The sequence below is a fragment of the Protopterus annectens genome, chromosome 3.part0, assembly GCF_019279795.1.
Source record: "Protopterus annectens isolate FY-2018-M chromosome 3.part0, PAN1.0, whole genome shotgun sequence".
NCBI lineage: Eukaryota > Metazoa > Chordata > Ceratodontiformes > Protopteridae > Protopterus > Protopterus annectens.
This window is the reverse complement of record NC_056731.1, coordinates 263133147-263146998: the sequence shown is the minus strand read 5'-3', so window position 1 is coordinate 263146998 and position 13852 is coordinate 263133147. Positions and strand designations below refer to the sequence as shown.

Below are 13852 nucleotides of genomic sequence, written 5' to 3'. Positions count from 1 at the left end.
AACAGTGACGTTGCAAAAAACTGGATATCCCTCCAAAATTGATGAAAAGACAAGACAGAAACTGGTCAGGGAAGCTGCCAAGAGACTTACAGCAACACTGAAGGAGCTGCAGGAATTTCTGGCAAGTGCTGGTTGTTTACTACATTTGACAACAATCTCCCGTATTCTCCATATGTCTGAACTATGGAGTAGGGTTGCAAGATGGAAGCCTTTTCTTACACAGAAAAACATCCAGGCCTGACTAAAATTTGCAAAACAATACATCAAGTCTCCCAAAAGCATGTGGGAAAATGTGTTATGGTCTGATATGACCAAGGTTGTACTTTTTGGCCACAATTCCAAAAGGTACGGTTGGTGCAAAAACAACTTCGCATCACCAAAAGAACGCCATCCCCACAGTGAAGCATGGTGGTGGCAGTATCGTGCTTTGGGGTTGCTTTTCTTCAGCTGGAACCGGGACTTTAGTCAAGATGAAGGGAATTATGAACAGTTCCAAATACCAGTCACTTTTGGCCCAAAACCTTTAAGCGTCTGCTAGAAGGCTGAAGATGAAGATGAATTTCATCTTTCAACACGACATTGACCCCAAGCATACATCCAAATCAACAAAAGAATGGCTTCACCAGAAGAAAATTAAAGTTTTGAAATGGCCCAGCCAGAGCCCAGACCTAAATCCGACAGAAAATCTGTAGGGTGACCTGAAGAGGGCTGTGCACAAGAGATGCCCTCACAATCAGACAGATTTGGAGTGCTTTTGCAAGGAAGAGTGAGCAAATATTGCCAAGTCAAAATGTGCCATGCTGATAGACTCCTACCCAAGAAGACTGAATGCTGATGTAGTTAAATCAAAAGGTGCTTCAACACAGTATTAGTTTAAGGGTGTTCTTGGTCTTAGAGAGAGCATTAAGGACCTGTTCCCTAGTGATAGTAGGGGGAGTTATATTTTATGTTATTTCCTGAGGGAAAGCTGAAGGGGAGAGGGGAGTAAATTGGAGATGAATTTATTAGCCAGGAGGTTTGCTATATCTTCTGGCTCAGTATAGGTGGCTCCACCCACAATGAGCTCTGCACACAGTTGTGTATTGCCTTTGAGGTTGCGGACATAGCTAAAGAATGCTTTGTGGCTGTCCTTGGACTGGGAGGCCAAACTTATCTCACATTTGGCTTTGGTAGACTTTAATTGTCCTCTGAGTTGTTTGTTTAGTTTAATGAGAGTGATTTTATCCTGCTTGGTGCTGCACCTCTTAGTTTTTGCCATGAATTTCTCCCTCCTGTTATACATCTGATTGATTTTGTGATTGACCAGGGAGGCTTGTTTTTTGAGTTAGTTCTGTACTTCTTCCTGGTGGGTACAGCTGCCTCAATACAGCTATTAACATGGTTGTACCGGGTTTCTGTGAACAGTTCTGCATAGGCAGAAGTGTTCTCAGGGTTTATAGGGACTTAAAATATTGCCAGGTTTTCACTTAATAGCAGGAGGTTAGCCTTAGAATAGTTTCTGAATATTCCCGGTTTAACTGGGGGTCCAGGTTTTATTTTTACTTCAAAGGAGACCATTTTGTGGTCTAACCTTACCGGGGAAGGAATTACAGTAGGGGGTGTACAGCACTCTCCCATATTAGTGAGGACCAGATCCAGTATGGTTGCACCCCTAGTTGGTGCACTGACTATCTGGTACAGGGAGTTTGTGTTTACAAAATCCAGGAATCTCTGTGCATGTACGTTTGATGTCATATAGACTTTCCAGTTAATAGTGGGGTAATTAAAGTCACCCATGAATATGGTATTGGGTTGGATGGTTAGTGTTTCTAATAAGTTTAAATACATGGTATGGGTTTTCTGGATCATAGAGGGGGACCTATAGCTTGCAAGGAAGTGGTATTGGATTGCACCTATGGTGATTTGAACATGGAGCATGTCAAGTGCATTGTCATGTTTGACCAGCCTTAAAGTATATTTATTTTTAATGTAAATCGAGGCACCTCCACCGCCTGTGAAGTAGATGGTCTAAATGTGTGGAAGGCATTATAACCTTGCACTGTTGGTGTGGTGTCCACGACTTTAAACCATATCTCCGAGACCACACAGACATCAGCATTCTCTAGGGTAAAGAGAGCTTCCAGGGGCTGGAGTTTTTTGTTTAGGCTACTAGCATTGAGCAGTAATATCTTTAGATTTTCTTGGTTTTGATTTGCTATATCGGAAGTACTTTCAGTTTGACATTGCCTAAAAAAGGCACTATGGGGGAAGACAATGTTTTAGGTAATCATCGGTGGAAAGTATGAATTGACAGAAGAGGTAATAGGTAGCTAATCATAGCTCTCAACTCTCCAGATTTTAGCTGAATGCCCAGATTTTTTTTCATATTTTTAGTCTGTTCCTGATAAAATTTGTGGTCTTAAGATAGAAGTTACCAAATAATGACATACATTTAGTTTCAGATTTTATATCATTCAGGAAATGCTTTCTAGCATAAAATCTAGTATTTTTTTCAACTTTCTAAGTTTGTGAAGAGCAGTAGTTAAAATCTGTCTCTATTTTGGGCCTTTGTCCCCCCATTATTTGAGGTTTTTTTCCAGATTTCTTGCACTAAGTGTCTGAGAGGTATGGGCAGGCTGATAGATAAGCAGATTGGGAGACGGACAGACTAGAGTCTACTGCTTTTCACTATTTTTTTAATATTATTTTCCAAGTTCTTGTACAAATTGATACAAAAGAACTGAGGACTTGTATGACTGAAAGTTGCAGATAAGAATAACTTCTGGTACTTGATAATGCACTTTTAACTTTTTTAGTGCCTTATATAACAACAAGCAAGCAAACAAACCAAATCACCAGTCATTTCTGTTTTTCTTGTAGTGGGCTGGGACATGATGCGCTGTAAAAAGAGTATGGCAGTTTAGATTTGCCTGTAACAAAAGGAGAGAGTTTCTCAAAACTACCATGTCTGCAGCACAGCAAAACAATGATTATTTACTTTTTGTTTGGCCTATTAACGTTGTCTGCTTTGAATGCCAAAGTATCATAGCCAATGCAATTAAAGATTGAACTTACTGTTATTTTGAACTACTGCTGTAGGATATTTGTCTGTATGTGTAGGATCTGAAAATCTGCTGCAGTGTGTTTACACTCAAGTCACTCACTGTAAGATCCCTTAAATTCGATGCTGTGCATCTGCTTTTGCTTATTTAGCCAGGTATCAGTGGAAATGACATCAAGCTTTACAAAGGCTGCCGAAAGTTGCACTGTTTTTTGCAGGGAAATGTTCACTTTTAAATGTTTCCTTGAACTTTGCATTAGTAAACTAACAATACAGTGCCACCTTAACAATAAGTTTTTACTAGCTCTTTTCTTTCTGTCATTGTTGGCATTAAAATGCAACTCATTAAAGGATTCTCCCAAGGATTCATAAAAGGGGTCATAATAAAAAGGTTTGGATCACATGATATGGTATTTTGCAGTTAAGATGCATTATAGCTATGATGAAGAAAGGTGTTATCAGCTAATCTACATGTCTTTGAATCACAGTTCACCACAATGTACAGAATGTACATATAATTGCTGATCTGCATTTTGGCTGTTTACTGCTGCAGCCACATCATGTAGGCATAGACATTTCTCCCCTCTGTCACTCTCTTATATACTAACACACACACACACACACACACACACACACACACACACACACACACACACACACACACACACACAAAACACAGTCCCTGTAACCTGTTCCAGAAATCTCTGTCCTTCCCACATATGTCCTTTCATGACCATAAACCATCGCAGGAAGATACATTTCTATGTTGCAAGTCATATCACTGGTGTCTGGGGGATCCCCAAACCCAATCCCAGTACAACTTTAAGTGCTGTTAAGGCAGTAGAGCTTAGAGCACTCCCCGTGGTCTAGTGGTCCACCCATCTTGGTTCAAGTGTTAAGGCAAAAGTGTAGTATAGTTGGTGGCTAATGGTCCCCCCACTCCTGATCACCAAACTTGTTTAGGTGTTGTTACAGTGCAAGTGTGCTATCCCTGGTGGCCTCCACCTTTATTTATTCACTGGTTTATGTGCTGTTACAGCAAGAGTATAGTATCCCTAGGGCTAGTAGTCCGCCTAATTGTGACCCACATACTGGTTTAAGTGCTGTTACAGCAGAAGTGTAGCATCCATAGTGGCTAGTCATCCCCCCCTCTTCATGTACTGGTTTATATGCTGTTTCAGTACAAGTGTCCTATCCATAGTGGCTAGTCATTCCCCCCACCCTGATCCATATACTGGTTTATGTGCCTTTATGTGCCATTACAGTACAGGTGCAGTATCACTAGTGGCTAGTTGCTACCCCCCACCCTGATCCATGTACTGGTTTATGCACCATTACAGTACAAGTGTAGTATCCCTAGTGGCTAGTCATTCCTGCCACCCTAATCCATGTACTAGTTTATGTGCTGTTCCAGTATAAGTTTAGTGTGGTGATGTGAAGTAGTGCCAGCATAGTTACCTGGAGTTTTCTAAAGAATTATGTGTCATTTGTATATCAAAATGATTTGTAGAGATGCTTGTGTTGAAAAACGTATTTGTAAAGCTTATAACCAACAAAAATCACACTAGGTGGTTAGTAAAACCCAAGTTCCAGAGAAGTCACCACAATTCCCAGACATCCACAGATGATGCCTAAATGTAAATAGGCGAAAGCGCTAAGTCTTTTGTTTTTTTATTTAGTAAAGTGTACTTCCGTGGATGCCTGGGCATTGTAGTGACTTCTCTGGTATTTGTAAAGCTGCTTGTGTTAAAAACGTACCAAAACAGTGGGGTCCTGCTGGACAGAAAATAAATACACCTGTATGTCAGAATGTATTGTAGCTGTTGAAATAAATATACTGTAACAGAGGATACTGGAAGAGAAGAGGCTTATCTCAATCCAGCTAACGTTGAAAAATAGTCTGAAATTAAATTACATGGTTAAAGATTGTTTCTCAAGTTTAGATTGCAGTTGGAGACTACATATATGTGAAAACCAGGACTAAGAATTCTACTGCATTGTCCTTAGGTGTGAACTAATTGCTATCCTAGAAGGGTGCATATTTTTGAAATGGTTTTATAGCTTCTAGATGCTATAACACATCTTAGCAAAGCTCTATATGTATGCATTATGACACGTGCTAGACTCTGGTTTTTAGTAAAGGGGAGATTGTGGGAACCAGAAGTCAGATGACTAGATGTATGTGATGTCATTCTGTAATCCAACTTTGAAATGATGTCTCAATACTAGATGACAAAGAAGTCTCAGAGCAGTCTGTTTTTGAAACTTGACAAAGAGGGATTACTCACCCACTTCATCTTGCCTTGTTTTACTAAGTAACCAGGGAATAGCAAGTATTTAGATCAGTCAGAAAAATATAGTAAGATTTGTTAAGTACTGTTTTTCCTTTATCTGTGTCAATCTGTGTTATTTTTAATATTTGTGATTGAAACTCTAGTGTTTATTGTAAATATATGTTTAGTATTTTCATGTTCTTTTATTATTTATTATTAAATATATTTAAAGTTTTCATTGTGGCTGGTCTTTTAGAGAATATTTTAACCTTTGAGAGTACTTAAATTTATTTGATGATGCTGTGGCCACCTCTGAAAGCCTTGCTGCACTGGTTAAACACTACCATTTGGATTAGAATTAATTTTAATCAGTATAATTGGGTACCTTTGTAAGAGCATCAGAGTAGCTGGCTTTGTGAGTGTTCTGGTAGCAGTATCTACCTTATAGTCTGGGCAGAGGGGGCATAGCTGGTAAATCTATGCCAGCCTTTCCCAGGATGTGTGTGTGTGTGTGTGTGTGTGTGTGTGTGTGTGTGTGTGTGTGTGTGTGTGTGTGTGTGTGTGTGTGTGTGTGTGTGTGTGTGTGTGTGTGTGTGTGTGTGTGTGTGTGTGTGTGTGTGTGTGTGTGTGTGTGCATGCGCACGCTTGTGTGTTTGTGAAAATTAAATCTCAAAGTGTGTGTGTGTGTGTCAGCTACTTGGAGCAGGGACACAGAGAACTGGTTTCACAGAGGGGATGGTGGCAGACTTGGTTTGAAACACTCAGCCAAGGACTCAGCTCTACAGCTGTGTGGTCAGTGTGGAGTCTTATTTAGGCTCTGATGATAGACAGAGGAAACCCAGACAGGAGTGTACTCTTAAGGGAAATTGTGCTTGGTGCAGACAGCTACATCTGGAAATATTGTGTGCATCTATTTTTGACTGGAGTCAATGTTGAGGATTGAGGATCCTTGATTACTGGCCCAGAGTAGGGACGTCACATGTAGTAGTTGGCTAGTCCCCCCCCCCCCGATCCATGTATTGGTTTATGTGCCATTACAGAACAAGTATAGTATCCAAGGTGGCTAGTCATCCCGCCAATCCATGTACAGGTTTATGTGCCATTACAGAACAAGTGTAGTATCCCTAGTGGCTAGTCATTCCCCCCACTCTGGTCCATGTAGTGTTTTATGTACCATTCCGTTACAAGTGTAGTATCTGTACTGGCTAGTCTTCCCCCCCCTCCTGATCCATGTACTGGTTTATGTGCCATTCCAGTACAAGTGCAGTATCCCTAGTGGATAGTTTTCCCCCCACCCTGATCCATGTACAGGTTTATGTGCCATTCCAGTACAAGTGTAATATCCCTAGTGGCTAGTCCCCTCCCCTCCCCGATCCATGCACAGTTGTATGTGCCATTCCAGTACAAGTGTAATATCCCTAGTGGCTAGTCTTCCCCCCAATCATGATCCATGTACTGGTTTATGTGCCATTATAGTACAAGTGTGGTATCCCTAGTGGTTAGTCAGTCCCCCCTCCATGATCCATGTACTGGTTTACATGCTGTTACAGTACAAGTGGAATATCCCTAGTGGCTAGTTATTCCCCCTATCCTGATCCATGTACTGGTTTATGTGACATTACAGTAACAGTGTAGTATCCCTAGTGACTAGTCATTCCCCCACCCTGATCCACGTACTGGTTTATGTGCTGTTTCAGTACAAGTGTCGTATCCCTAGTTATACCCCACCCTGATCCATGTCCTGGTTTATGTGCCAGTACAGTACAAGTGTAGTGTCCCGGGTTCCCTGCACTCCCTGATTTCCATACTACTTCAAATGTAGTTTGTTGAAAAGAACCTTTTGACTATGTTCACTTCTGCCGTGTGGTAGGACAGGCCATGCTGAGCTACATGTTAGAGCAGATTATTGCATCACTTAGTGCATAGATGTCTTCCTGGAGGTCACTCTGGGTAAGACTGAGCACATGGTCAATCAGCATATGCTTTCCTACAGGCTGCCTCATTAGCATACAGCATGGCCACAGAGCCAGCTCTACATAGTGCAGCATGTCTTTATGATGGAGCACTGTGCCACACCATGTTAGCCCTGCCTCTGAATGTGAGGTGCACATGAGGTGTACACACTGCGGTAACTTTATGAGGCCTACCTCTATGTTTTTACGAGGTCAGCTAAAGTGGATCTAACAATCCCAAATTGCTTAGTCTAGTCTTACCTGCTCTGCCAGTGAGGTGTTTTGTGTGAGTTGGGGCTTCTTTTTAGTTTCATGTGAGAGACTTTCTCTTTCTAATCATCTTGTTTTAAAATTAAAACAGGAGGGATGCACATTATTCAGCAAAAACTAAACTTGCAATAAATTAAAAATGCACTGCTATTCAGTTTTTCCAATAACCTATACAGGGGAGTAACCAAACACTTTAAAGAGGTTCTTGCAAAAATCATTGATAAGAATTGATTAATACTGCAGAAGTACAAATGTATTAACATTTTTATTGTGACTTGTTCAGCAGTTTGACTGGCTGGGGCATTTACTGTATTGCAAAGTTTCACTAAAGCTATTTGTCTTATATTTATGCAAAGTCATTTATATTGAATCTTTCCGCAAGTAAAAGTGTCTGTTGTACCTAGGACTGCTATGTCCACTATATAGGACAAATTTGTAGTTACTGCAGTAAGGCTGGACATTTGTTATTGACTTTTTGTCTGATATATGAAACTACCCATTTCATACATGTTTATTTTAAGTGAATTGCATTGCATTTCAGACAATAAATGAATAAATAAAATATTCCTGAGAGCTTTTCTTTTAGATTGAGAATTGTCGACCTTGTAAAGACATATTCAGAGTAGCAATTGAAAAGACAACACAACAAGGACATGAAACCTTTTTCAAACAAAAAAAATATATCTCATGCCTGCTGTCTTAATACTATTGCTGATACTAAAACAGCTGTATGTATATATATATATATATATATATATATATATATATATATATATATATTTATAAAATTAGAAGATGGGTTCTTTAGGATGTACAAACTTTATCCATGTTTTGTTTTGCTTACATTTTTCAGTTGTCCAGAATATGTATTTCTTCTACATTAAAAAAATAATTAATTTTTCTTTACTTTAGGTCTTCAGTAAGGTTATCAGGAGGTACAAATATTTGGAAAAAGCCTTTGAAGATGAAATTAAAAAGGTAATGAGAAAATGGGCAAACGTTCTTGTTGTAACAGTCATAAACTCTATTTAATAAGAATATTAGCATTACAGCATACCCTTCAATGATGTGTTGTCATATTTATTTTCTTGAGATATCGGTGGGATGTTATTGCTCTTTGTTTCATGCAATATCTATATATTTACAAAATCTGAAGTTCAAGTCAGTGATATATTGACATAGCTGACACTAGCATACTCTCTTGATTTCTTTTACTGCCCCTATAAAGAAGAAACAACACAAAAAGGAGTTCTTCCCACCAAAGTGGACTCAAACAATGGCTTAGCTGTTAGTAAGTGAGCCCTTAGTAGCCATTGGTTGGTCTTCAGTCTGTTTACTTGCTTCTCCTTGTTCCTTGATTTCATTACTTTTATACACCATTAGCAGTTTTTTTATATCTTGTGCAAAAAGAAAACACAACACACCGCACTTCAAAAAATTTTCAGCTGTATGTGACAGGCATTTTCCCTTTTTAATAATAAAGAGAAGTATAAATGCTCTATAAAATTAGAACCTTAATTTCTACATATATGCTGAATGTGTGTGTGTGTGTGTGTGTGTGTGTGTGTGTGTGTGTGTGTGTATGTATTTATTTACATATATTTTGTTTGTACCTGTCTAAATATCTGATGCATCCAGGTAACCCCAGATACTGGAATCAAATTATATTCGCTAGATTAGAAATGAACGGTTCAGTGGTGCAGTGGTAGCATTGTCACCTCACAGCAAGAGGTTATCCGGTTTAATTCTCGGCTGGAGTGCCTTCTGTGCGGAGTCTGCATGTCCTCTTTGGATTCATGTGCGTTTCCTCCCACATTACAAAGACATGTGTCTGGAGCATTTCTCCCCGGGACTCTGCTGAAAATTGGCTTTGTTCCAAGTCAGACTTTCCCGGTAAACAAATGTTACATAAATAAATAAATGTAAATAAATAAATAGATTATATTGAAAGAACTGTGCAAACTGGATCCAAACAAAGCATAGGGAGGAGACAGAATTAGTAACAATGATCTGCGAACACTTCAGCAAAAACTTACAGTACCATTATATCTATTATTCACTAGGTCATATAAATATGAGGAGATTCCTCAAGATTGGAGACATGCACTTATTAAACCTGTTTTTAAGGGAAAGGGGAGTAGGACAAACCCAGAGTCATATAAACCCTTAAGTCTACTTTCATATTGTGGAAGAATAATGAAGAAGGTAATATTGGATAAGTTATTGTTAGAACTGGATAGGTTGGGACTTGAAACCATATATCAGAATGTGTATGTTGAAAATAGATCTATTACCACCTGTAACATGATGTTTTATAACAATATAATAGCTATGAATGAAAAATTGTGCTGTGGTATAATTTATATAGATTTAACGTCAGCATTTGATAGGGTCATACACATAACACTGATCAATAAATTAGTGCAACTAGGTATTGATGTACTCTTGATAAGATGGATAGCTGCATGGCTTATAGATAGGACATGGCAAATATCATACAAGAACTGGACAGGCAGAATTCTTGGTTTACAGTCAGGGTGTCCCACAGGACTCTGTTGTAGGCCCTTACTTGTTTAGATTGTATATTTCAGACCTAACCTTTTCATCTGGGGTGTTCTGCAGTATATATGCAAATGATCTGAAATTGGGTAAACTGATTACATGTGTTACAGATAAGGCATGTCTGAAAAATAACTTGACTAAATTGACCATTTGGGCACAGGAGAATAATATGCTGATTAGTACATCAAAAACTAAGCATATAAAATTTGGTAGGCATAAATTGAAAGGTGAATATTTAATACAGCACACAGTGATTGAAACTGTAGACTCATTTAAAGACCCGGGTATATTTGTAGATTCAGCTATGAGTTTTTCTAATCATATCAAGTAATTAGTTAATGATAGTTATAGAACTATAGGTTGTATAAAAATATTTATAAAGTCTAGGAAATCAAAAATAATGAAGTCATTGTTTGTTGGTTACATTGGACCCAAACTTGAGTATGGAATATGGGAATCCTATAAGAAAACAAGTATGAGTAAACTGGAAAGCGTACAACAGAAATATATCAAGGGTATCCTTTGATGTGAAAATTTAAGTTATTATGAAAGACTAAAATATCTGAACTTGTACAGTGTCTTTTATAGATATCTAAGAGGAGATCTTATTCAAGTATATAGAGCATTTAGAGACAACTACCTCTGGCAATGTTTGGGGTTATCAAAAAGTACTAGAGAATCATCAGACAACATATGTAGGAGATTCTATAGGAATGAGAAGTGTACTAATTGGTTCTCTGACAGAGTAGATGATGCATGAAACAGACTACCAAATTACATTAAAGCAAGTACTAGTTTAGATATTTTTAAGAACAGCCCGGATACTTATTATTGGAACAAGCGTTTTGGCATATTGACAAGCTAGAAGGGAATTAATGCCCATGGCTGAAATATTTGTATGTATGTATGTACTGAATGCCCACAATGCTTTCTTATAACCAAATGAAATGAGAGCAACCACGGTGAAAAAGAACTCATAACTAAAAAATACAACGGGGATGAATTCCAAAGCAAGGCCACTAAGGTAAGAAGATGAAAAACAACTGCTGATGTATGGAAGTTAAAAACAAATGTATTAACAAAGTTAAGCACTTTCACCCCAATTATCTTAGGGACTTCTTTGGAACAAGTATTTCTTGCTAAAGAACTACTTAAATAATATTGCTAATTAATAACTGAATAGATCACATGATGATAGCCAGCAGTTATTCACATATTAAAAAACAGTATGTTAGAATATAAAATAGATACCTAAATACAGATATAGATATATGCATATAAAATATGAGCAACTGATAAAGTTATATAATGAAATAAGTATGCAGTTTTCTAAAACAAGCCCCTTTGTAAACACCATTTTAAAACCACTTTAAATGTGGAATGCCTGGGTTCTTAAAATCTGGAGCATTTCTCCCCGGGCCTCCACTAAAAATAAAAGTTAAAATAAAATAAAAATAAATAAATTAAATGCATATTCATAGTGTAGTTGCTCTTAGTCTAAGTATACTACTTAATGAAACCATATAATTTAAACCAGGGGTGGTACATGCGTCTAGCCTTAGCTGCCATAACAATTTGCAATGCACTATTTACTTTCCCAAGGACCACCCCTTGGATTGGTAGGTACTACCTAAAGAATAAAAAATAAAAATTTCTTATTGCCAGTACATGTTAACTCATGTTTATAAAGTGCATTGCTTTCATTACTGTGCTTGAAGTCATAAATGTGTTCATAAATGTGCTTTTTTAGAGGATGTTCAGTCTTTCCTACATAAAATGAGTGACAAAGCAATGTAAACAATTCCTTTTGTATTACAATTGCATGTGCGATGTAATTTCATTAATTTAATTTCATAAGGGGATGGTATATAATTTCAAAGAACGTCTCTGGTAAATAAATTTGCATTGTGCACAGGGCCCACACTTAACCATACCTTTGGGTTCTCTATGTAGTCCTTCAGTTGTATTTCATACATTATTTCTTGCTAGTCTTTCTTTAATGTTCATATGCCTTTGTGTGTAAATTGTGGACCTATCCTAAGAATATTTTTAACCCATCATCACTTTCAATGAGTCTCCAATTATTAATTAATATCTGCTTAACAGAATAAGAGCCTGGACAGTATTTAATACACACAGAGTGTTGATAGCCTTTGGGCTAGATAAGTTTGTTTGTCTTTTCAATTCCTTTCATGATAATGGGGCAGACTCTCTCTCTTCCCTTTTTGCAATAACTTCTTTTTTAACTTCATTTAACAAAGAAAATGTATAACCTCTGTGAATAAACATATCTATAATATTATTGATTTCCTTAAGAAATTGTTCATTATTGGCAACTGTTTGAGAGATCTTAACCATCTGTCCCTTGACCAGGCTCTTTTTGACAGTATGGATGGTTGCTATGAAAGTGTAAGAAATTATTAGAATAGGTGTGTTTACGGTACAAGCCAGATTCAAAAGAGCATGTATACCTATTTTTAGTTAAGGTCACAGCTAAATAATTAATAGTCAAAGAAGAAAAACTATATAGTTGGTTAGGATCTCTCAAATAGTTTCCAATAATGAACAATTTCTTAAGGAAATCATTTTCTTAATATCAAAATATCAAAATGCTGAAGACCACAGTGACATAAATCTCAAATACTGAATTCTCCATGAGTGCTAACATGGATCCTGCAGGGTGGTAACCGAGGCACTAGTGCTAACATGGATCATGCAGGGTGGTAACCGAGGCACTAGTGCTAACATGGGTCCTACAGGGTGATAACCGAGGCACTAGTGCTAACATGGATCCTGCAGGGTGGTAACCAAGGCACTAGTGCTAACATGGATCCTGCAGGGTGGTAACCAAGGCACTAGTGCTAACATGGATCCTGCAGGGTGGTAACCAAGGCACTAAATTAGTTTTATTTTTTATTTATTTATTTTACATTTGTTAACCGGGCTAGTATAACTGGACATATTTCCATTTTCAGTAGAGGCCAGGGGAGAAAAGCTCCGGCAATTATAGAACTTAACAATTAAAAATTAACAGAAAGGATTGTAATAAAAGTACAACAAGAAATAATACCTAGAAATAAAACGTATGCTGTACAACAAGTAATAATAATATAGAGTAGGAATTTACTCTAATAAGTTTAATACTTATACTAGAGAGAGTTTATCTGCATATTAATTTAGGAGCATCAGTTAGTCTATCTTACAAGGAATTAGCATGTAACAATCCATTACGAGTGTTAGTAATTTAAGTAATTAGCATGTAACAACCCATTACGAGTGTTAGTAATTTAAGTAATTAGCATGTAACAATCCATTACGAGTGTTAGTAATTTAAGTAATTAGCATGTAACAATCCATTACGAGTGTTAGTAATTTAAGTAATTAGCATGTAACAACCCATTACGAGTGTTAGTAATTTAAGTAATTAGCATGTAACAACCCATTACGAGTGTTAGTAATTTAAGTAATTAGCATGTAACAATCCATTACGAGTGTTAGTAATTTAAGTAATTAGCATGTAACAATGCATTACGAGTGTTAGTAATTTAAGTAATTAGCATGTAACAATGCATTACGAGTGTTAGTAATTTAAGTAATTAGCATGTAACAATCCATTACGAGTGTTAGTAATTTAAGTAATTAGCATGTAACAATCCATTACGAGTGTTAGTAATTTAAGTAATTAGCATGTAACAATCCATTACGAGTGTTAGTAATTTAAGTAATTAGCATGTAACAATCCATTACGAGTGTTA

At 37.3% G+C, this 13852-nt stretch overlaps 1 protein-coding gene across 3 annotated transcripts in view; it reads left to right on the top strand.

Moving 5' to 3' along the window:
* Positions 1–13852, top strand: part of BZW2 (basic leucine zipper and W2 domains 2) — a 1069944-nt gene that overhangs the window by 626200 nt on the left and 429892 nt on the right. For all 3 annotated transcript variants that reach the window (XM_044064746.1, XM_044064744.1, XM_044064745.1), the window contains exon 5: positions 8448–8513. In XM_044064746.1, coding sequence (XP_043920681.1) covers positions 8448–8513 — 66 coding nt within the window. The remainder of the gene's footprint in view (positions 1–8447; positions 8514–13852) is intronic.